This window comes from Rhinolophus hipposideros (assembly GCF_964194185.1).
Source record: "Rhinolophus hipposideros genome assembly, chromosome: 8".
In the NCBI taxonomy this organism is placed as follows: domain Eukaryota; kingdom Metazoa; phylum Chordata; class Mammalia; order Chiroptera; family Rhinolophidae; genus Rhinolophus; species Rhinolophus hipposideros.
The window spans coordinates 24,902,513-24,927,550 of record NC_138054.1 but is presented as its reverse complement, the minus strand read 5'-3'; the positions used below and the strand labels follow the sequence as shown (position 1 = coordinate 24,927,550).

At 44.9% G+C, this 25,038-nt stretch overlaps 1 protein-coding gene across 1 annotated transcript in view; it reads right to left on the bottom strand.

Annotated features, from left to right (window-relative positions):
• ABCA4 (ATP binding cassette subfamily A member 4) overlaps positions 1-25,038 on the bottom strand; it is a gene marked incomplete at its 5' end in the record, with an annotated part of 124,675 nt that overhangs the window by 40,572 nt on the left and 59,065 nt on the right. The window contains 13 exons of the mRNA XM_081056354.1: positions 19-67; positions 429-634; positions 3,402-3,486; positions 4,577-4,770; positions 5,756-5,893; positions 6,374-6,513; positions 7,465-7,596; positions 9,196-9,370; positions 11,115-11,204; positions 13,970-14,035; positions 17,517-17,721; positions 19,590-19,811; positions 23,087-23,309. Of these exons, the coding sequence (XP_080912480.1) occupies positions 19-67; positions 429-634; positions 3,402-3,486; positions 4,577-4,770; positions 5,756-5,893; positions 6,374-6,513; positions 7,465-7,596; positions 9,196-9,370; positions 11,115-11,204; positions 13,970-14,035; positions 17,517-17,721; positions 19,590-19,811; positions 23,087-23,309 (1,925 nt within the window). The remainder of the gene's footprint in view (positions 1-18; positions 68-428; positions 635-3,401; positions 3,487-4,576; positions 4,771-5,755; positions 5,894-6,373; positions 6,514-7,464; positions 7,597-9,195; positions 9,371-11,114; positions 11,205-13,969; positions 14,036-17,516; positions 17,722-19,589; positions 19,812-23,086; positions 23,310-25,038) is intronic.

Below are 25,038 nucleotides of genomic sequence, written 5' to 3'. Positions count from 1 at the left end.
CAAACTCCAGCACCATACCAGTGAACAGAGGTCCTGAATCAGAATCCTCTGTGACCTTCAGAAATATCTGCCAAGAAGGAAAAAAGAAAGAATTTGGTTTAGACATTCCCACTCTCAGAAAAACCTAAGCCAAGCTCAATTTTGGGGGGTATTGCCTCATAATGAGAAGAAAACACATCATGACACTTTGTCTAAGAACACAGTCTTCTATAAATACTAAAGTGTATGCCCACGGTGACCACAACTAAAGAAAATGTGTACATGTGGACAAAAGGCAGGAGAAAGTAAGCCAAACATGAAGATAGCTGCTATGTTTGGGTGGGGCTTATGGCTTTTTGCCTTTACAAAACTTCCCTCTAGTGTAAGACTTTTACAAAGTACTACCTCTTCTGGTACCTGGTAGACACCAGCTGTGATCTGTGTCTTACCTCTTCCAGAGGAGTGTCAGAAATTCCAAAACTGCTGAGCCCCAGGTCAGCCAGTGTGTCCTCCAGCTCTCTGAAGAGGCTGGCATATGCCCTCTGCTTGAAATTCTTATTTGGAAGAAGGAAAATCAGTTCTTGACCAATGCATTCCACCAGCTTTGCCTCTGGAACATGGTGGCAAACCACGTCCATCAGCTCATTCACATTCCCTAGGACAAGAAAAAGCACTGAGGTCAACTCTGTTTTCTAGAACCTGGAACACTGTGACTTTCTTTCTCCTCCCATTTGAGGAAGGGGCATTTTGTTCCTCAGGAGTGACTCTTTTGGAGGGCTGACACTCTACAATGTCTGTTTTTAGCTTAGTTGGCTCTTTGATGGGCATTGGAGAGAGAGGAAAATGGAATAAAAGTGCCCCCACTAACCAGCTGTGCAACCTTGGGAGGTCATGTAACGCCTCCGTGCCAGTTTGTTCAATCGAATGTTCTGTCCCTTACCAGTTATGTAACATTGAGCAGGTCATAGCCTAATCTCTTCATCTGTGAAAAGGGGAAAATAATGGCATCGACTTAATTGTTATCTATGAGGCCTGGATGAGTTAATATACATAAGACACGGAGAATGCTGTGCTTGGTGCACAGGGAGTATTAGCTGCTATTGTTAGGATGAACATTATCTCAGGTAACAAAGCCTTCGTCATTGTTGCTGCTCATTTTTATTCACCACAAGCCTGAGAGTTGAGTCAAATTGCTTTCATTTTCCTGGTCTGGCTCAAGCTATAAGGGACTTGCCCAAGGCACATACCTGGAACGGGTAACTAAACTGAGTGAGAATTCCCCTTCCTAAATCACACACCCAAGCTGGTCTCACTTTTTGGAGGACTGCGCCAATTCTCTTGTGACGACACCGGCCTCCTCAAAAAAAACAAACAAAAAAAACCCCACAAAAAAAACAAACCAAAAAGTAATGCCCAGCTCAAAGGAAATGAAGAAGGGGGTTGGGAAGCTGTGGAAATGAACTACGGGGATGGAGCATGGATTGCAAAGCATGGGGCGTGGGGCAGTGTCCGGTATCAAGTACTGACCCAATACCTGCATACAGTCAGAATTGAGTTTTATGCACAAGCATGTGTTCCTTTAAAATTAAAAATCCAATTTAAAAAAGTTTAAAGCATGCATTTGAAGAGGCGGCTCCCTAGCCCATTATTTTGAGAGGCAGGTCAAAGGTAAAGGGATTTAGGAGGCTCTGAACCCAGCTCTCCTGTGTATTACCACAAGTAGCCCCCACAGGTCAGGATTATCCAGTGGGTTCTTTTTCTTTCTTTGTTTAAGACATGACCCATGTGGAGGGATCTCGTGGCTTTCAACCCCAATCCTTCTGCCTACCTGGACTGGAAGGCTTGTTTTATGTCAAACCGGCAAGCTGGACACAATTGTCTTTCGTTCAGAGATGACTTCATACAGAGGCTGGAGGGCTCCTTGCGTGAGGAAGCAGCTCTGCCCTAACAGCTCTCTAGGGGTCACGTTCATTGTTCTCTTAGGAAGGAAATCCAACCTGAAGCTGCTGGATTCCCAGGAATTGTGTCTTAGCTGTGTGTGTCAGCCTCTACAGAAGTGGTCCTTTAGGGCAGCAGGGCTGCCAGCGTATGCCAGGAAGGTGTGTGAGTTACTGTATGGTAATGCATGTGAGGGGAAAGTCTTCCAAGGAGTGAACTAGGGATTAGAATGATCTCTGATTTGGGGCAGAACTGCTTACTGTGCCTCTCACTATTCATAGCATCCCTATTCTATTCCAAGAAAACAAAACTTTATTTAGAAATAAAGGAATATATTTTAAAAATCACCCCAGATAGCAGGCTCTGTTTCCAACTTGACTTTGGTACACCACAGTAATTAGTATTCATTTTAAAAAATTATCACTTTCTTGACCAAGATTCGTCCTGGGAAGGAACCTCAGAAAACAGGGAGGAACCCACAGCAAAGCAGGCTAGGAAAACGACATAGAAATGTTGTCCTAAAAGGATGTGTCAGTGCTCACCACAGGTTCCGCCAGTGCAAAGAAAAGGGCAAGGGAGTAAATATGATACGACTTTGGGCATTTTCCCTCAAATTTAAAGCATAGTACATAAACATTGTCTCATTTTTTTTGTTTTGCATGATTTTAGTTTATATATTCCTCAGATTTAGGGGAAAAACATGTGCTAAATAGGAAACTTTGTGTTTCTTTGATAAGTAGATACTTTCCTGCTTCATTAACCTGGGTCAGTTCACAGGTTTAATTGTGCTCCTATTAATATTTAGGTATATGGGGTGTGTGGTATTCCATTTGCAAAGACAGTCCAGAGGAGAGTTGGGAGGTGGGCATTCATGGAGAACGGAAAGAGTTTCTGACAAGAACTCTGGGTCCTTGAGGTCAGAATGCTTGTACAGTGAAGGCCTCTCTTCTGCGTTGCCCTGGAGGTGGGGGCACCCCTTTGGAGGTATAATGCACCCTAACCCAAGGAAGAATTGCTGGAAAATTGGTAAATTGAGGGGACAGGGATTAGGAGGGTAACAGGGATGTGTGATATTCCACAGATTGGCACCCACTCAGTGCAATCTGACTCTCTGGAAAAGTTCACTGTGAGAGCCATGCAGCGTCGTGGCTCCACCTGGCATCTTTAGAAGCCCTTCTCTCGGGCACTCTGGAATGTGGCCTGGGGCAGGACAGGAGGACCCCGGGAATGGAGGCTTAATTATGGTCAAGTACACAGAGTGACAAAGACTAGATGCCTCATTAAAGGGAGAGAGCTTTAGGTCCATGACTTTTAAATCTTTTTGTGAATGGAGGAGGAGAAAGAAGCTCAAAGAAAAAGATAAGCAAATGCGTGACGTGGACTTGAGAAGTACACACAGTGTTCTCTCTGCTCCCATTAAAATGCGTGACAACAGGAGGCACACCCAACAATACCAAGAGACGACTGCCTGCTCCAGTCCTTACCATCCAAGACTTGTTCCGGAGTTATCTCATCTACATGGGCTGGACACCTGATGGAGAAATGCTTAGAGGCACAGCTGCAGGTCCCCTACAACAGATGGACACCAGTCACTTCAATGACAGCATCTCCCTGATGTCGACTGCTGTCACCACCGTGCCTTACTTGTTTCTTACCAAGTGTGGTCCACACATTTTTCTTCACGGTTTTAATCTATTACTTCATTGGAGCATTTTAAAGGTGCGACTATTTGATTTTATCCTGCAGAGTGTGTGAGTCAGGCACAGAGAGAAGCAGAACCTCAAAGGATCCCTTTGGCTTGTCATTACTTATGTGACAGCCGTAGGTCTGACTGTGCAAGACATTCTACCCCGTCTTCCCCATGGATGTAGGCTGGGCTGTGGAAATCTACCCAGGGCAGGAAAACCCAGAAGCAGCCAGACCCTTAAATGACAGGGACCAACTCATAAAAGCTGCTACAATATAACAATTGTGAAAACTTGAATGTGAGCGATGACTATTCTCAAGGAGCCCAGAGCACATTTATAATACTTTCTTACTTATCTTCGCCAAATCCTAAGAAGTGGAAGCAGAGATTATCTGTTTCATTTTTTGTGTGCAAAAACACCAACAATGACAACGAATTAAGTCATTTGCCTTGGATGACACAGTTTGTCTATTTTGCAGCCCAGATCTGAACCTGGGTCTCCTGACATGCTGAGGAGGTCTCTGCTGGTTGGTATTTTTTTGGCTTATTGTTTTTAGGTTTTAGTTCTCAAGGAAGCCTTTTCTTGGTTTTCATTTGCCAGTGGCATTCGGGTTTAATTAAGGAACATAAGTGTTGGAATGGAAAAAAGAAGCTCAAACAACCACTCTCCTTAAAAAAGCGTAACCTTGCAGAATAAGACATCACTTCTACGTCACAGCATACAACGTGCGTGGTTTAGGATTCTGGAGTACAAGAACCTCAGGTCATTTAAAACTAGTGGCTTCATTTGGGGTAAAGCATCTGTAGGAGTGTTCAGAGTGTCAGTTTATCAAAATCTACAGATGGCCCCAGAAACAAAGAGATCGATTCTGCCAGCTGGAGCCTGATTTGGGTAGAAATGTCCAGAAAGGCAGTATCGCGCTGTGCATTCTTACTCAGCCAGCATGGATTCTTTCCCTGGCAGACACATACCTCACAGCCTGTTCTCTGACTCTGGATGCTTTTCATCTTGCGCACCAAGGTTAAGTAGAAGCCCGTGCCAAAGCAGTTCTTCAGGAAGAGCGGGGTGCCCGAGCAGTAGAGCCTTCCCTGGGAAATGATGGCAATGCGGTCCCCAAGGAGATCAGCCTCATCCATGTGGTGAGTGGACATGATAATGGTCCTGCCTGCAAGGGCAGGGGTCGGGGACTCACTGGCAGGCCTGAGCCAGGCTGGACGGGAGAGGACGTGCAGCAACCTTCCCGTTACATGGGTTCATAAACTGCGAGTTAATAAATAAAAGCAAGTATTCTGCAGCAAAGTCCAGAGTACCGGAATAATAATGACAACAGCCAACACTATGCAGCATTCTCCAAGTGGCAAAGCGCTGTCACATACAGTATGTTTACATCAGGCATAGGACCTTATTCAAATAAATCACCATAAACGGGACATATTTATTATTGTCTGTCAGTGTCTACTGAGTTCTATATATATAGTCTCTGGATCATTAAGCACAGCATTTATAATCTTTGCAAAGCGCGCACGTACGCATGCACGCGCATACACACACACTTTTATACTAGCTGGAAATGTCATTAAAAGAAAATGGTAATGGGGATTCCAGGATGGCAAATTGACCGCAGGAGTGAACCACACCGTCACTTTGTGGGCATTCAGCTCCGCTTGCTGTCTCTTCTGGATCTGCACCCTCTGCTTGGAAGGTGCCATGGTACAGATCGAAATGTGCCATTTTGAGACCTTTCTATCTGCAGTAGTCTTCTGGGGCACTGAATATGGGCATATCACCCTCACACCTAGTCCTGGATGGTCATCTGACAGCTATGGAGCTTCTTAGGATGTTTGCAGATGACTTGGGTCCCATTAGTCAAAGGGGAATTTCACACAGAGCTGTACCCATTGTTCCAGGCAGAAGGGCTGCAAGCGGAGAGAACTTTCTAAAACATTGGGTAAGTAGACTCTACTTACATTTGGGTAAAAATCGCAGGAGGCTTCCACTTGAACTTAGATCCACCCAAGTCACTGATAGAGCTCCATCTAAGTATAGTTATGGCTGTTACTATCCTGAGTTTCAAAATGCCAGGTGTGAGAAAGTGGGGACCATAGATAAAGTCTCAGTGAGAGCACAGGGCACTGAGCAGTGGCCATTACCTGAGCGATACTTCAGGAGCAGGTCCCAGATTGAGCGTCTCGAATAGGGGTCCACCCCGGAGGTGGGTTCATCTAAAACGACCACCTTGGCATCTCCTACGAAAGCAATGACAACGGACAGCTTCCTCTGCATGCCACCTAGAGGCACAAGGTAGGGGGTGTCACAGGGGCTGTGGAGGGCAGGATGAAAAAGGCCCTGGGCAGGCAGCGTAAATGGGGGGTGCCATAGTTGGGCAGTGGATTGACGATGCCTCCTTATATGTTTATCCAGCATTCAAGCCCTTAGTGGTGTACAGGCCTCTTTAAATGCAGAAAGGGCAACCCCTTCCTCTTAGGATGAGAACTTTTGAAGGCTGTTCTCACATTTTTAATTCAAACACATAAACATCAGAACAAATATAGCCCAGGCTGCTATGTTCCACGTGGGAAATGATGGGGAGGGCGGGGCTCGTAGATGCTCAGAATAACTTTAGAGAGATGTTCCAACTCTTAGGAAATCTGTTATAAGCCGCCCCCTTCCCCCCCCCCGCCCCCCGCCGCACACACACACAGAGTTCTGTGCATTGGGAAACAATGGATGTGCCCTCTGCAGTCTTGTCTGTTTCTGACACCAAGCACCTGAGAGGTCCTGAGCTTGTTCATTCCTCTTGTGGTGGAGGCCTGTGTCCTCCAACATGGCTTCCATCTCCAGCTGGGCCGCAGCCCAGGGCTGCCCTTTCAGCTGGGCGTAGAACAGGATGTGTTCAGCCACCGTGAGACTATGGGGATGAGCAAGAAGAAAGGCAACAGGCTCAGCAATTCCACTTCTAGCAATTTACCCTACAGAAATAGCTAAGCACAAAGATTTAGCAATCAAGAGGTTCGTCATGGCGTGGTTTACCATACAAACACAAAACAAAAACAGACCCTGCTAAAAGAGCAATTAAGAGGGGACAGCTTAAATAGTACCTTTATACCACGGCATAGTCTATAAACATTAAAAAAGTATTTTATAGAAGAATGTGTAATGACATGAAAAGATGTTCATGACATCTTAGTTTAAAAATGCAATCACGCTTTTTAAAAAAATGGGAGGCTACAAAATTATATGTAGCATTTTACTGTCCTGTATAATTTTAAAATACATATGTATATCTATTCATGCACAGGAGTAAGTTCAGAAAAATTATATACCAAGGTATTAATAGTGGTTATCTCTGGGTGGTGACATTACAGGTGACTTTTGATTTCTTAATTTAATCTATATGTCCTTTCTTCCTTTCTTCAGTGATTATATATAACTTTTTAGATAAGAAATAAAAGTTTGGGGGTTGGGGGGGAAGCAACTGGAAATCTTCCTGAAAAAGTCAGTTTTTAGTGCCTAGCTTAAGAGGGAAAAGGAACAATAATCTCCTCTTTTGGTCGCTGAGAGGGGGTACTGCAGGGCTAAGCAAGGGGCCCCAGGGCTGGCCACCCTGTCAGAGAAAAAAGGTATCACTCTTCTGAGGGGGCACCTCAGCTTCTCTGAGCTCCACAGGAACAGTCCCATGCTCTGAGGGACACCTCTCATTGCAAGCAGTACAAAGGACCTTGAACATGGGGAAAACCCAGTAAGCGTATTGCCTCCTGTCCCCAGAGCTGGCATCCCTGAGGTGGGCTCTAGAGAACATGTATCCTGGGGCAGGGTGGGGACAAGGCTTAGGGATGGTCTCAATTCCTGTCCTGCTTACTGGTGGAACAAGACGTTGTGCTGGGGACACATGCCAAGGTTCTGCCGGACGGCATCCAGGCTGGTTTCAATGTCCTTTCCCCCAATGAGCACAGTCCCTGATGTCGGTGGCAACAGACCCGTCAGGATGGACCTGCCGAATGCAGAAGTCAGTGTCAGAGAGGATGGCCTTTAGGAGCACCTGGGACGGCAGCCCCCATTCTCCCAGTGACTCCTGCCTATGGCTCACAATCGAACCCAAAGCATCATTAGCTGTGGGGAACCAACAGCTCCTGGTGCTCTAGGGACTCAATAAAAGGTATTCAGTGCATGGGGCAATGCTTTGCCTGCTGTCACCATTACAAAACATAGAGGGAGGGTCTTAATGAGAAGCTTAGCCATTCAATATGTATTTGCTGATTAATTGATTGAAGCCAGGCATGAGAATTACAACCAGCAATATCATCTTTGGATCCAAAACATAAAGAACCCAATAGTAATGTTTGTCTTTTTTGTTGTTGTTGTAAAATGAGAGATAATGACACCCACATCATGGGGTTGTTATGAGAATTAAATGAGTTTATACCCAAAAAACACTTAGAACAATACCAGCATAAAGCAAAACTCAAAAATATTCTTTTTATTCAACATTGTGTTTCAACCCCCAGGGGAAGTTGCATTTCAGCAGTAGATGAAGTAATGTGTTTGCCTGTGAGAAGCCCTGGGGTCCTGGATGGAGATTTAGGCTCTCTGACCATATTTGTTAACAAGGAGAGAAATGAGAGGGACTTAGTGCTGCCCCACCCAGCTCTGTCCCTGAGTTCAGATATAATCTCAGGCTATCTGAATTTGTATTTAAAAGCTGAAATCTCTGTTGATCAACCACTAGAGGGAAACAGAACCAAGTATAATGGCACCAGCCCCACATTCCATTCCTGCTGAACCGCCCTCGGAGAACATTCCAGCGCAGGGTGTACACTGCTGTTCCTTCCTGGGGCTCTGAAAGAAGCCAGAGGACTTGAAGACTGCATATCACATGGGTTCCCTATCCCTTGAGAGGGCCGCCTCTGCCGCTCCATGGGAAATATTAGCTGTCTGCGTTCTCCTTCTCAGCAGATGGTGCTCAGGTCCCTCAGCAAAGGGAAGGAAGCTTCCTGAGCAGAGGGGCCTATGCCTAGCCTTCATCGTCCCTGAACTTGGCCTTCAATCACCAGGTTGTTACCCCTCTAGAGACTGCACCTTTTTTACTTTCTCCAGAACTACCACCAACCCTCATAGGTAGGAAAAGGAATGCTCTTTGGAAATAAGTAGAATTTACAGGCGGAGAGCATATAATGGAGAAGATTTTATCACTTCCATCCATGATAGTAACATTGGAGAGGTGGGGGGTGGGGGAATAGGCTCACAGTGTCAGAGACCAGAGATAATTGTGGGAGGTCCTGGCTCTTGCCCTCACCAAACCATTATGATTTGGTGACCTCAGGGAAAGTCACTTCACCTTTCTAATGTCCACTCCCCTGGCACACAAAGGAGGCAATAAACGTACTTCACTTCCCTCTCCAACTTCTTGTGAGGATCAAATGAAACAATATATGTGAGGGAGCATTGAATACTGAAGTGGGACACAAATATAGAGCACATTTTTGTTACTGAAATTCAGTGGGAAAGAGTAGAATACAGCTAATAGGAAACGAATGGAGCCAGAAAATGACAGGATGGAATGGCAAGCCAGTCTCTTTGCCTGAAGACTCACAAGGTGGTGGTTTTTCCTGATCCATTGTGACCAAGGAACGCAGTAATCTGGTTCTCATAGAAGGTGATGTTAAGATGGTCCACGGCTGGCCTGCCGTAGGGCTCAAAAATCTTGACCAGATTCTTTACACACACCATAGGAACCAGGCCTGGAAGCTCACGTTCAAAGAAGGAGTCTTAGAGGGAAACAAATGAACATGAGATAAATATGACGTCTCAATGTACACATACCCCCAAATTCTTTCTTCATACCCTTGTCTTCTGCCTATAATTTCACCTGTCCCCATGGCTTTAGCTGTGACCTTTATCAGAACAACTACAGAATAATAATGGTAATAATAGTACCTAACATTTGTTGAGCAGTTACTATGTGCCAGGCACTAGTTTGAGTGCTTTATATAGATTACTTCATTTCACCCTTTGAACAGCCCTATGGGGTAGATATTATGCCCATTTTTATAGGTTAAGAAACCTAAGACACAGAGGCATCAAGCGTCCAATCAAAGTCACGAGGTTCATGAGTGGCAGAGCTGGGATTCAAACTCAGAGTGTACTCACTGTCTATATGGAGAGTCAGCCCTAAACTCAGGCTTCAGCCCCAGGCCCTCATTTCCAGCAGTCTGTGGGGTATTTCCTCATGGATTTCTGGTAGCAGTTCAGGCTCCTCATCTTCTTCCCAAAACAACAGTTTCCTTCAGACTCCCTGACATCCGTTCTTGAATCTGCTTTTCTCTTGGTCACCTTTGCTCAAATCTTTGAGGCAACTTTGACTAAAGCTGACGTCTTGCTCCTCAGACTCCAGAGTTTCTCCAATTAAGTGGGTAGGACAGTCCACTCTTCCTCATCACTGTCTCTCAAACTCAACCCCTCCACTTTTCTACCCCCACATTCCCCTCCAATGCAGACCCTCATTACTGTGATATCGCCCTCTTCCTGGCCTCTAATCTCTCCCTGCTTTAGTTCACTCTGTACAGCACTACTTAATTGTCATCTTAGTATTGTAATTCTAGCATGTATTCCCCTGAGAAAAATATCCCGGTGGTTCTTCTCTCTGTGCCTCCTGGCCTTGCCTAGAACAGAGATGGGACCAGCTCCGATGCTCTGATTTTCAGCCTTGAAATGCCATTCTGGGAGAAGGGTCTTCCCAGAGGCACTGCAGACCGCAAACCACTTCTCCGAGGAGCTGCAGGCCCCTGATCTCAGCTCTGTGAAATGGCACCTGGGATGGGCGTGGAGGCCGGACCCCTCTCATACGACATTGGGCAAAGTCCGGAGGCTAGGCTGCTTCTCTAAAGCCAGGGTGAGGACAGCATTTTAGCATCCACAGGAAAATGCATGGAGAACATGGGGAGAAACAGTACAGAACTGATTCACGAGGGAAGCGAAGGGGAGCAAAGGCCAGGGAAACACTTGCAAACCTACTTCATCAGTTCAGGAATCATTAGGTAACCTCTATGGTCAGGAAGGGCTTTTGATGGCTTGAATGAATGGGCTTCTTAGATTTGTAAACCACGAGTGAAGTCAGCAGTACTACAGTCTCTTTCCCCGTGTGCACAGAAGCATTTATTTTTGTCTTTCCTTATAGCTCATATCCGCCTTAAGTCCCAGTGACCCAAGTTATTGTTCTTGCTAAATCCTCGGAAGTCAGCACATTTGTGCAACTCACTTGGGATTTGCCTAACAAGGGCACAAATACACCACATGCTTGGTATTTGCTTTCTCCAGGAAATATGCGTTAATGTCTGGCTGGGCCATTCATTCCACGCACGTGCAGCTGGACCCTAAAGAAGCTACCAGGTTTAACCCTTGTCAACAGAGGTAGTCAGTTTCCTGGGTTCCATTTCGCCCCAGGTTTGCCCGGGCCCTTTGCAGCATCCCAAGCCTTTTTCTTGCCTCTGCATTCTTGACTGAGGTTTTTACCATGTATTCCTTCTGGGTGCTCTGGGTCCTCCATTTCCTCTGTTATGGGTTCAGTCTTTTCCAGCGTCCTTTCTTCTCTGGTTGAACACCCTGCAGCAACCAGAAGCCCCTGTTACCCCGCTGGTGAGAGCTGTGAGTCAGTAAAGGCAGGAAAGGAAGGGAGGATAGGGGGTAGCAGTTTCCTACCATAACTGGAAAACATAGTTCCCTCAAAAGGCCAAGTCAGCACTCCCAGGGACCAGGCAGAAACTGGTCCCATCAACCTCTAGCCTGTGGGTCTGTGAGGTTCTGAAAGTGGCCGGCGATGCCCCTAGCGGGCTGGATTGTGTGACCTTTGCCAGGCCCAGAGGGAGTCTTGTAACATGAGTTTCACCTCATCCTTTTAACATGCCAGGAGGGGGTCACAATGTCAGAAATTATGATTTTTAAAAACTAACAAAACCAAAATTGAATTTGAAATGGCTTACTTTTCTTTAGCTCAACAACAGTACTTTTCACTGCCATCTCAAACATGTCGAAGCCATAGTAAACCTTGAGTAAAAGTGCGTGCGAGGTGATATGATGGGCAGCCAGCTTAATTTACAGACTGAGAAATGATTTACCTGAGAAATCCACTTTTATGGACATTCAAATATTTTGGGATTAACACCACAGTTAAGCATGGTTGAGGTACAGTTTTGCACAAATTATGAAGTATGGTGTAAACATACACATGCCACACACACACACACACACACACACACACACACAGAGGCATTTTTTTGTAACCTTGGCATTTGGTTTAAAAGGACATCAGGACATCCTGGAAGGGGAAGAGAAGCAGGAGAGCAAGTCAGCCAGAGAGGATAGCAGGGGCAGAAGGAAACTGCTGTCTCCAAGCATAAACCCTCCAGCCACGAGCGCACGCACTTGGGCAGGATGAGGTTTTAATGCAGCAGCTGCCAGGACCTCTCTGTCCACGCTGCTCTCTGTAGATTTGCAGGATGTGTAGTGGAATGGCAAATAATGAGCCTGATGGCCAGGGACCCGCCACCTCCAGTATTTCCACTTGTGCTTCCTAAATGATTTTTAAATCTATTGCCCACATTTCTTTCATCACTTTATTAACTATTACACTGTACCAACATGCAATAAAATAGCAGGGGGAAATATTCTGATAGTTTAGTCATTGGGGTGAGTTCCTTGTCCGGAAAGTGGGTCCCAGTTCCAGATTTTGTCCCAAGTGACCGATGGGAACTTGGGCAGAACACTGGATGACTCTTGGGTTCCATTTCTTAATCTGTGAAAGGAGGGGGTTAGGTGGAGAAACTCAGCTCTTTTCTAATTTTAGAGAGACTTGAGGAATCTATTTCAGTCTAGCCTGAGAGGTAAAAAATATTTGGCTCCTGTTGGAAACAATATGTGATTCATTTTTGAAGGAGCACATTTGTCTTAAGATTTTTAAAAATTGATATTTTTAATTTTTTGAGAGGCAGTGTATCTGCTGAGATTGTAGAGAAGAAAAATAAAACACCCACAATTTCTGGGCATGACAGTCAATGAATATACCATGTTTCCCCGAAAATAGACCTACCCCGAAAATAAGTCCCAGTTAAGATCATCAGCCAGACGGACACATTCAGTATGTTATGATGATGTTCCAGAAGAAGATGCCATGACTGTATTTGAATAAATGTAAATTGTTGTACATGAAAAAATAAGATATCTCCTGAAAATATGCCCTAATGCGTCTTTTGGAGCAAAAATTAATATAACACCTGGCCTTATTTTCGGGGAAATACGGTATAAGACCTGGTCTCATTTTTGGGGAAACACAGTATTGAAATTAGAAAAATTCCAGGGACACACTCTTGTGCTGAAAATCCCCATTTATGATGGATTATAACTTTATTATAGCAGAAATTTAAAAATTTATAGATAGACAAGACAGAAAAACCAATGTAATGGAAAAATACTGAGCTGTTGAAGTGCTGTTTGTTTGAATCATTGGGAAAAAAAAAAAAGAAAAAACCCACCAAGCCTTTTTAAAGGCCCTAGGTTAATCCCCTAGAGAAAACAAACATCTAACTTCTAAGTGCTTAAAGGATAAATCCTGGCCCAAGCCCAATGATACAAAGAAAAAAGTAAGTAGGTGAGGAACAAACAGATTGGAAAGTTTTTGTTTCCAGAACCTCCCGGCTTCAGGGGAGTCCCCAGCTCTCAGGTCAGGAATTTGTCTGCCTTCTCCTACCTCATTAAAGAATCTGTGGTTTTCCCCCACTTCTAGAACTCTCCCTCAGCCTCCTGTCCTATTTAGTAGAAAGGTAAATTTTATCTAAGACGCATTCTGGGCAAATGCCCTTTTAGCCTTCCCCAGCCACCACAAAGCTCAATACACAAGGAGCCTCGGGGAATTTGCCCCAGCCTCTGGCTGGGTCCTTACTTTAAGAGAATGAATTAACGTATATGTTGAAAAGGTAGAGAGAAATAAAAAAAAAAAAAACAGAAGGGGAGGAGAAGATAAGTGCAAATCTTCTTTTAGGATTCTGTGGATCTCTTTGCTTTAAATTGAGAAGCTGCAAAAGTCAATTGCACCCTGAAGTGGTTTGGCCTTATTTTACTAGGGCAACTTAATCCACTGGGCACAAGCTGTACAGGACACAGGATCTGTCAATGCCCAGCAACTCACCAAAGGTGGGTTCCCGGAGGCTGGATGGTGGCAGAGCTCCCAGGAGGCAGCGGAGTCATCAGGACTCAAACACTTGACAGAAGAGCCACTTGTGTAATCCATGCATATCCCACACATAGGCAAAGAAGCTAGTTTCAAACATTAAAGTCTGGGGGATTTAAAAAATTTTAAAATTAAAAATACTCACCTTCACCACCAAGCCAATAGGACTCTTGTAATGGGAAGTACCAAGGAAGTGGGGTTCCATAGTCCCCTAAAAAATAGACAGGCAAATAAAGAGAAAAAGTCCAAGTCATCCTGCATTATGACAGTTCTATAAAATCTGGAATTTATCTATCTGAACCTCAAATTGTCACCACAGATATTTATAGTTCATAAGCCATTGCACGGCTATTCATGGGATAGGCAAAGACTACTTACACCTTCCAACATATTGTAATTCAAAAGGGCATGTTGCTTTGGGTGGGACCAGCAATAGGAAGACTGGTTGACATTAGTTTTCTAAGAAAACATTTTATTAAAGAATTTAATCAAGACCTTTTCAACAATTACCAGATAATAATAATGACGATAATCACGTTTGTTAGATGCCCTTTCTGTATCAGGTATTACTATAAGTGCTTTCCATGAGGATTAAATAATTTATCCTCAAAACAACCCTAGGAGATAGGTAATAGTAGTATTCTTGTGGATTAGGAAACTGAGGCACACTGAGTTTGAATCATCTGCCCAAGGTCACAGCTAATTACACAGAACTGCAGCGATTATAACGCGGGTAATCTGGTTCTGATACCACTGATTTAAGCACCCCATTCTGCTGGAATGATCTGGGTTTCAAGGAAAAGACTGCCAGGTTTCTAGCCCAGTTCTCTTAGCAAGCTTTGCTCCCTATAAAACGTTGATTTTGCAAGAACACTGTCTGTGCTGATTTAATAGTTACCCCATGTTTTATGACCACTGCTGGACTGTAAGCTCCTCCAGGGCAGGCCTGGTTCTGTCTTTTCCACCCCTTTTCCTAGAACTTGGTGTTGAGCTAACACACAGATGCTGCTCAGTACATGGTTGTTGAACAAATGAAAGCTTTAGCTTGGCTAAAATAAGCTCTTGACTTGTGCACAAATTTCATTCTTAATCCAACTAGGTTTTACCTACTACATCTCCTTGCAATGGCCAGTGGAAAAAAAACACTGAGGCTGAGAAAAGTCAAATGTATTGCTCAACGTCACTGTTATGGGCTGAATTGTCTGCCCCCCACCCTCAAAATGATTTTGTTGAGGTCTGTGGTAGAATACAAAACACACTTAGTCTTTGTCTCCAGTTTCTGGCATAGAGCTCCTAAAACCCCGAGACTTTCCTGAGTGATAGGATTGCCTTCTGTTATTTATGATGAGCCCCTTTCTCAACCACACCTGAATTTATGCTAATGATGTGACTCTGTGGGGCCCCTAGATAGCTTCTTGATGGACTCTGGTGACCAGAAAGTCAGAGATTGTAAAAAGAGGATGGGAACTTTGAGCCCTACCCCCTCCCACCCCTGGTGAGGGGAGGGGAATAGAAGATAGGGTTATAAAAACTTGGACAGGGAGATTCAGGGAGCTTTCCCGATGGTGAACATGTCAAGGTACCAGGTCGTGATGCCCCTGGAGAGGGTAGAGAAGCTGCACACATCACCCCTCCCCTACCTCACCCTACACATCTCTGCCCTTTGGCTGTTCCTGGGTAGTATTCTTCATTATAACGTTGTCATTGTAAGTAAAGCACTTTTCTGAGTTCTGTGAGTTGTTCTAGTGAATTAGTGAACCTGATTGGGGGTTGTGAGAACCTCTGAATTTGTCGTCAGCTGAACACAAGTGTGGGTAGCCTGGGCACTGAATGTGTAGCTGGCATCTGAAGTGTGAGCAGTCTTGTGGGACTGAACCTGTGGGGTCAGCACTAATGCTGGTTACTTACTGTCAGAACTGAACTGAATTGTTGGACACCAGCTGATATCGGAGAATTGGCTGGTGTTGGGAAAAGTGATACATTTAGTATCAGAAGTGGAATCAGAAAAAAAAAGACATCAGAGTCCTAACTCCTAGAACCTCAGAATTGTGGCCTTATTGGAAATAGAGTCGTTACAGATGCGATTAGAGGAGATTAAGTCATACGGGAGTAGGACTGGCCCCTAATCCAGTATGACTGGTGTCCTTATGAGAAGATGGTCACGTGAAGACAGTCACACAGAGAGAACACCACGTGAAGATGGGGGACTGGAGTGACACATCTACAATCCAAGGAATGCCGAAGACTGCTGAAAATCCACCAGAAGCTTGGAAGAGGCAAGGAAGGATCCTTTTTCCCCTATAGGTTTCAGAGGGAGTGTGGCCCTGCCAACACCTTGACTTGGGACTTCTAGCCTCCAGAACTGTGAGATAATAAATTTCTGTTGTTTTAAGTCACACAGTTTATGATTCTTCGTTATGGCAACCCCAGGAAACTAATACAGTCACACAGCTAGGATCCAAACCCTGGCCTCCTGACTCAGCCTAGTGATCTTTTCCCTATTCCAGGCTTGCTGCCTACATATTTCTGCCAGCAAAGGCTGCCCTGAGATGATCTAGAGCTGTGAGTTCATCTCTTCCCAGGAACCAGACCCAGCCTCTCTCTCCCCTGCCAGCTCCCGGCCACGGTGTTGAGAGCCAGCCCATGGACGCCAGGGCACGAGGTGGCTGTTGGTTGGCTTGGAGACCATCAGATGGAGGTGGGACGTCTCTAGCTACCAGAAAAGACTAATTTGAAGGAAAATCTGATTTCTACAGAGCAAATCCAAAAGTATGCAAATAGCCCATTTTGATTTAAGAGCTGATTTTCCATGCTGCAGATGAATCGGATATTTACCCACGAAAAGTCTGGCACTACTTTGGGCACTGAAACTATAACAGTGAACAAAACAGATCGTGGGCCTGCTCTCATGGGCCCAGGTTCTACTAGGCATAGAGTCAATAAACAAACGCATGAAGAAATGTCACGTCAGATGGTGATTTAAAAAAAAAAAAAAGGATAAGGGGACAGGAGCATTAAAAGAATGTTATTTATATAGGGATTTAGACATTTCAGTTTGGAAAGATCCCAGTGATAAAATGGCATTTGAACAGAGACCTGGAGTGAGGAAGCAAGCCTGGAGAGGTGTGTGTGTGAATGTGTGTGTGTGTGTGTGTGTGTGTGTGTGTGTGCAGAAACATGCTCCAGGCAGTGAGAACAGCAGGTGCAAAGGTCCTGAGGAGAAAATAAACTCAGCTTAGTGAAGAGCTATCAGATAGGAGGCCGGTGTGGCTGGAGCAGAGAAGCATGGGGGGACAGGAGATGAGGAAGATAGTTGGAGGCCGATAATGAAGCATCTTGCAGGCCAACTTGGGACATTGGAATTACTCTGAACAAGAGGAAAAGCCACTGGAAGGACTTGAACAGAAGGTTGACACTGTCTGTCTGAGATTCTGAAAGGATCTCTCAATACAGTGAAGAGAACAGACTGGTAGGAGGTGACAGTGGAAGAAGGAGGCTTGGACTGAAAGGTTGTGTAGAGGTGTGACAAGCATTCCAATTCTGGATCTATTTCTAATGTGGAAAGAAATATGCTGGTTCTGAGAGCCCAAACTGAAGCAGCTTAGACAGGATGAGATTTAAACTAGATGAAAGGGGAGGGCTGGAGATATGAAGAACTCAAATACCTTTACTCCATGAAGAGGGACAATTACCTGGAAACACCTGGTCAAGGTACCAGGCAAGCAAGCCATACAGAGAAGCATCAAGGAGCATCATCTTCACGGCCATCAGGAAACTGAATCCATCCCCTTCCACGGGACTGTTCCCGATATTACTCCACTGCAGCCCCAGGCCTTGCTCCTCAAAGCGAGCCAGGTACTCAGTGCCAAACCCAAATGCCACAGGAGACAGCAGGCTCTGCAGTGGGGCAAAGAGGGTCAAAAATGAGCAGAGGGTTTCTAACCCAACCCAATGACACCCAAAGGCTCACAGGTAGGAAGGAGGGACAAAACAGGGTGCACATTGTGCCCAGGTATAAAGCCACCCCAGGGAGAGGTTAAGACAGTCTTCCCACAGGAAGAGAATTCTAGGAATGCCTCTGAGGTCTCAGAGACCCGTGCCCACTACCTACGGGGCCACCTCTCATCTGCTTAATGGAACACAGTAGTGTATTGGGGAGGAAAAATTAAACAAGCACAATATATGAAAGGACCGAGGGTTCTGGTGTTCACTGACCTATCTTTCCCACGTCTTCCTACCTCTTTCTTAAGATCACACAGTTCTTGGCAGAACAAAGAAGCTAAGTTGAAATGCTTTGTGAGAATCCCATTCAAAGGGTCCACAAAGTCATCAGTTTTCTAGGGCAGTCTAGGGGCCAGGCAGGGGATGGTCTCATGACCTCCTGAGGTCTGTCAGAGCGGCCAGAAGAGCCTCAGATTACACTGATTATCACTTTTTCCCATTTTCAGACTGGGAACAATCACTGTTTTAGGTTCTCTGTGGAGAGCCCAAGTCAACTGAATAGGTAGCATGCAGAAAGATGTCTGAAGAGGAAGTTGCCCAGCCACATCTCATGGGTGGCCCCTGACCTGACAGAAAGCATGTTAGCACAGGCAGAGAGATGGGCTCTTCCCGTTTCCTCTGCTCAGAGGCCTCCCCACAGTTTAGAGGACCCCGAGGAGGGTTCAGATTGTCTCTCTGCAAAAAGAAGGGATTCTTTAGCTATATGTTCACAAAAATCATTTTCAAAATCGCAGCCCAGCCTTGGACCCCAGTTGCCAGAACTGTCGCTTCCTGGTGGATACACACACACACACACACACACACACACACACACACACACGAAGCCAGCTGTGGCCTCACAGGACTGGCCGTCTCTGCAGTGTGTCAGAGCGTCCCGCTCTCCCCAGGCTAAGGAAGGATTTCTTGCTACTAGTCCATTGGGATCATTTTAGAAAACCGGGTCCTATAAATAGTAGCAATTAGTGTCTTATTTAACATGAGAAATAAAAGGCAGATGCCTTGGTAGCTCTGGAGCCAAATAAGTTTGAATGTGAGAACAACTTAGACCTTAGATCTTTCCTTAACCAGAAGCAGGAGGTAGTCCTTTCTGGACTCCACTGCACAGAGAATTGTGGACAAGCTCCAACTGCATCCCATAGGTTAACAAGGGGGAGGGAGGGGGGAAAATGGCCTATTTGAAAACAATTGGAGAAGAAGACAGTGGTGCTTGGGAATCATGAACTAAGGGCTCTCTCGGGCAATCAAAAGTGAATTTCTGGACACCTCCCCCAGCAAGAGGACCTGACTCTAGAGTAGCTCATTTCTGCACCCCTTTCTGTGTGCACTGGCAGGGCTGCCCCAACTGAAGTAAGTGCTTTTGCAGAGAAACAAAAACTTTTAATTCATGGAAACAGTACAGTCTTGGATTTAATTCATGCACCAAATAGTTAGTGGGGCAAGCTCCTTTCCTTCTGAATATTCTCAAATGCTAGGAAAAGAAAACTGAGTGAAATGGGTCTGGATGTTTTCCTCTTGTGGACATACAAAGGGACCTATGAGCTGAACTGGTTTTCAGTTAGTTCCCAGGACAGACTAATCAAGCAGGTTTGGTGGTGAGGAACCGTCAGGTCACTCCTACTTCTGCCCCGTGCCTTTGAACCTTACACCCCTTTGAGCCAAAAGGCAAAGTAGATCCCTTCACAGAGCAGGCCAACCTCTCGGATTGCTACAGACCCCTGGGAGCAATTGTATCATGTGCCAGGGGTGAGCCCACGGTCCCTCACCAAAGCCATCTTCGTGTCAGCTGTCATTCGGTCCTGCCAGGCGAAGCAGAGAATGTGAGGCAGGTAGAGAGTCAAGTAGATGATACCACTACAAGCTGCTGCCAGGCTGGCCCTGGAGAAGAAGGTGCTGAGCAGGAAACACTGCATGATCGTAGTAGTGGAGAAAGCCAACAGGAACAGGAAGAGGATGAACGGGTTGCTGTAATGTAGGATCCTTCCATGCTGAAACCAAAGAGGCCACTTGAGTCAATAATTCCCATCCACATCCAGGGCCACCATCCGTCTCAGTGGGTGACCTCTGTGCATTGGTTCTGGGGCCCTCAGAAACCTTCTGCCCCAGAAGGATCTCTCCCACCAGCTATTGTTGGTACCTAAATTTCCATATTTAAGACCCAATGTGTTGGGTTCCTCAAATCCTATGTGTCGTTTTCCCTAGGAGGGTAACATATTATCAGTACCAAGTAATTATTATGTGTTAAGTAAGCAAATCCTTGGTGGGATTTGAGCAGAAGAGGAAGATCTGCATAGGGCGTCTCGGAGCATCAATAGCTCTTGGATATACTGAGTAGATGAGGAACAAAAGAGGGAGAGGGGGGCAGCCAGATAGCTCAGTTGGTTAGAGCACGGTGCTCTTAACAACAAGGTTGCCGGTTCGATCCCTACATGGGCTACTGTGAGCTGCGCCCTCCACAACTAGATCGAAACAACTAGTTGACTTGGAGCTGATGGGTGCTGGAAAAACACACTTAAACAGATAAAAGTTTAAATAAAAAAAAAGAAAAGAGGGAGATGGGAGAGCACTCAACAAGGTTTAACATTCTCCCGGGGTGTGGCAGCTGATTCAATCATTTGTGCTAGCATTCTGAGATTTGTCACTCACATTAATTACTGAAAATATCAGTAATTAATCCACAGCACTTGGAAGCAGATTAATCCCCCATCCATAATATCATGCAAATACCACAGAATCCATGAGTAATACTTAGTATCTTTCACATTAACTAATGACTCAATCACTATAGCTACGTAGAAAATAAAACCAAACTAGATATTTTTAATGAACAGCTGCCAAATGACCTTATAGAATACACTGAGATGCTCAAATTGATTAGACCTTCTTGGTTCTCCTTCACTATGGCACCCTATGAGGAACACATAGGTCGCCCTGTTCTTGGGAACATAAAAGTACAAATAAGTTTCATTCCTTGAATTGGTTCTGATTAATTGGTAGTGGTGCCCTGCAGCATGGGTTCTTCTTAGTTAAAATGAGAGACCAATTAGCAGTACCTGTCATCCCATTTGAGAGTTGAGTAGAACCAATGCGCTAATTTTCTGCTATTGCTATCATTTCTCCTCCATTCATGCTCTCCTGCTCAACAAATTAAAAGATAGAATAAAACAAATGACAAAGAGAGGTGGAAGAGAGCCATTTTTGACTAGAACTAAACTGAGGAAATCTAAACAAAAGATTAGGACTCAGAGCTTCAAATGTTGTGTCAAAGAGGTCTCTACATCACCCAGGAAAGCTCATCCCTTTGCCTTAATCACACAACTCGATCAAAGCAAGTCCAGAACTGAACCTGTGGCTTTTGGCTAAAAGAATTTTAAGGTGGTTGTTGCTATTGTCAGAAGAATGAAATTTCTTATCTCAGCTCAAAGCAAAATCTTACAAACCTCTAGGGCTATATAATTTCGCACTGACTTAAGGCAAAGATTAAATTCACTTGGCCGACCCAACAGTTTCACTGGCCTTGCCTTCCTCTAAGGACCACTTTTCTGTTTTGGTTTTCAGTAGCTTGAATTAACAAAGGAACCTTTCCATTGTACCAACTTCCAGCTTCTTTCCTGCATAATTGAGGTGAGAAAGAAGGACTAGGGAAAGACGGGCGTTGTCATTCAAAGGAAAATCCTATTTTGGTGTGGAAGGCTCTGTTTCCGTCATTACTAGAACAATGTTCTGGTTCCCACAGGAGAAACACTTTTGTGCACGAAACTCTTGGTGAACATTCTTTACCTCACATCCTAAAAGCTTTGAAGTCCTAATGCTCATTCTTAGGAAGGCAGATCTCAGTGTCACTTATCAGCCACAAGTCTCATGGCCATTGCAAGATGTTGCTCATGCTTATGCATAAGCGTTTTGCATAATGATGTTTTTGCATTTTGACTCCTATTGTTCTGAGGTCACAAATGTCTTGGTAGTGGCGAAAGTAGCAGACTTAAGGATGAGAAGGAATAAGAGACCCTTAAAGGAAGACAGAGTGCTCAGCTTCTCCCCTCATCTCTGTGCAGCTCTGAGATCCTTTGCATATTTAAAGTCACAGCTGGGTTGGGTCAGGTTGAGCAGAATGACCTCCACATCAGCATTGGTTTTGATAAGGCTCTAGCACAGCGTTTGGCCAAGGCCACAGCTCACTAGATCTCAGTGCAACAGTAAAATCAAAACCCCTCAGACTTAGCAACGAGAAGGGGCAGGATTTAAATGGGTATGTGTTGGTTGGACAGGATATGTGATGGAACATTCCTGGATCAGGTAGGCACCATGTATGGTCTAGCATGGCTGGAACACACTTAATCAGAGTCTGCGGGTCAGCCTGCCTCATGCAAAGGGTCATGTAATATGATGATGGTAAAGAGGCAGAACAAGCTTGGTGACACTGTATCAGGAGATTGCAAAGCCTGATGTCTAAAACTTATATTAAATCCCATCAAATAAATATCAAAACTACCTAGATTTATGTCCTTACCATTCTACAACTACAAAAAAATCATCTACTGTGGAGGCACTAAAAATGAAGGATAGCAGTGGGAAATAATCTGAAATAATTGTGAAATAATATTTTATTTCCAAGCCTAGCTTGTGAGGAACTGCACTTTTGCAAAGGATGGACCTGTGCATGCTATCTGAGGCTATAAAAACTCCTATCACTGAGAAAGGGTGGACTCCAAATTCCATCCTTTGAAACAGAGAGATCTTGGAGATTCTGCAGGCAGCAGAATGTTCAGTGGTCAACACATGAGTGGTGAGACCATAAAGATAATTAATAACCAGTCGAGATCTCCTCTTCTAACATACTGAAAAGGCTCTCCCCATTCCCACCCCACCTGGTGGTTGGGACAGTAATCCCAAGAAAACACTCCTTAGACTCATTTCTTCTGTTTGGAAAGAGAGAACCCTTTGCACATATAATCACCCTATGCTGGGCTCTGCTAACAGCAGCTTCTCCAGATAGTCCATGGAAAGGGGCTGGATAATCTATGTAGCCTGTTGTTCCCTGGGCAGGGAGTGGGAGCAGGGAAGGTGTTATGATACACTGGCTCCTTGGGGAAGACTTTGCCTCTCCCAGTATCTTCCACCTTGTCTGAAATGGCTGGGCAGCTACATGTCATGCTATCCTTGGTGGCCAGATGACTAATCCAGGCACAAGTTCATCAACAGAAAGAAAGATTGGAGGGACTAAACTATTGGAAATTTTCTGGGCCTTCTCCATCTGGCTTACCATGATAAATATTGTCAGGAGGAAGACGCTCATTGACATGATAGAGAAGCTGTCCAGGAACCAGGTGCACCAGATCACCGTGTTGGAGACACCCTGATTTTTCAACATCTCCTTTAGTCTCAACTCCTTTTCCAAGACGATGTTCTTCACAGTCATGGAGACGGAGTAGATCCAGGCCAGCACCATGAAGACAGGGAAACAGCGGTTCAGGATGATCATGAAACTGAAGCAAGAGGAGAGAAGCAGAATAGCAGAATGCCCTGTACCTGGTAGAGGTGGAGTAAATTTTTTTGAGTGAATGTGTTGAGAACAAAGCCCAGGTGAAAGGAAAGGTAGAAAAATAGGCTTGAGTCTTAATACATTGCACTTTGCTCTGAAGGATTAGTTTCCCTTTACAACAAGATGGTAGCTTTTTAGTTAGCCTAGATGAATGCTCTATAAGTAAAATGTCTAAATAAAACCATACTATGTTTGTTATACAGTATATACCTACTTGTAAGATCTCATAGGAAAAGACTGCAGACTTGATGTGGCATGTGACTGGAGTAGATAGATACATGTTAACTGACACTGAAGTCCAAGAAGGTGGACCATAAAGGGAACCGGTGGTGGTGAGATCAATAATTAGGCTCCCCAAAGTGGTCAGCCAATGTAGCACAGTCTACCCGGGAGGATCAAACCCCAGTTATGCAGGATGAGGCACAAAATAACTAATGAGTGTGGCACTTTCAGGAGGCTATCAATAAATCAATCAGTGATCCCACCAGCCACTGATTCCACCAGCCATGCACCTATGGAATAAATCCATGGATATCCATTTCAGAAAGCAAGGTAGATTTATAACATGGAATTACTTTATTCTGAATTTTACACATGATTTCCCTATGTTTGATGTGCTAGTAAAGCCCCTGGAATTATTATCTATTGAAAACAGTTGGGTATCACAGGAAGGGCCCAATTACAGAATGGGAGGGTTTCACTCAAGATGGCCCTAGGGAGAGAACCATAAATTCATAGGGCCTGCTCTTCTGAGAACTGCCACCAGAGGGCTCTCACACACTGAATGGCCAGAATCCCTACTGCCTCCTGGCTGTTACCCCCACTACCCTGCCAGCCACTCCTGTTCTGATTCTAAAAGTGGAATTGGGCCTTTGCCCCCTGGTGCCACTTCACATCTGTGCTTATTGTCCAACCCCAAACTGAATGCAGAATAGCCACTGTTATCTCTTTAGTCTTCTGTAGAGCTGAGGAAGGAAAACCGATTGGACTAGGATGTTGAGAGGGAGTTTCCTGTGCCCAACCTTGGCTTTATTTTACTGTTTTGCCAGCTGGCAATTTGACTCTTTCTTTCTTCAGGCTGTGCGTGTTTCTCTCATCCCTGAACCCTGCAGTCACACATGTACACTATGGTGAACTTCCCAGTTTTTTTCTAGGTGTTGAGTCCCTAAGCCAATCGTCGGGCTCTGTCCTGGGAGCATTTCTGCCCCCACCCATGGTAAATGAGCCCTCCCAACCTCCTGGGCCTCTCTGTTCCTCTTTCTACCATCCTTCAAATGAACATTCAGAAAACAGTAGGCTACTTGCTTAGCTTGCTACTGGCCAACAAATGTTCAGGCCTGGGGATTAGGGTGGGCAAGGAGGGAGGACATGAGCTCATCCAACACATTCCTCTACCTTTTCATTAAGTATACATCATGGGAATGTTAATTATGGAAGGAGCTGCATTATTCCGAGACTCCTAGGAACCGGACCTACTTGCGATGCAGAGTCCTCATTTGCTAATTTGGCAATCATTGGGCAAACACTCTGGCCAGAATCCTTCCACATACCAAACATACTACGCAGTAGAAATTTTAAGAGCCTTAAAGAGCCTCCCCTAACCTCACTTCCCTTGCTTTAATTTTCACCTTCCCTTTTCTATCCAAAACGCCAACTCCCTTCTCCCTGCCACT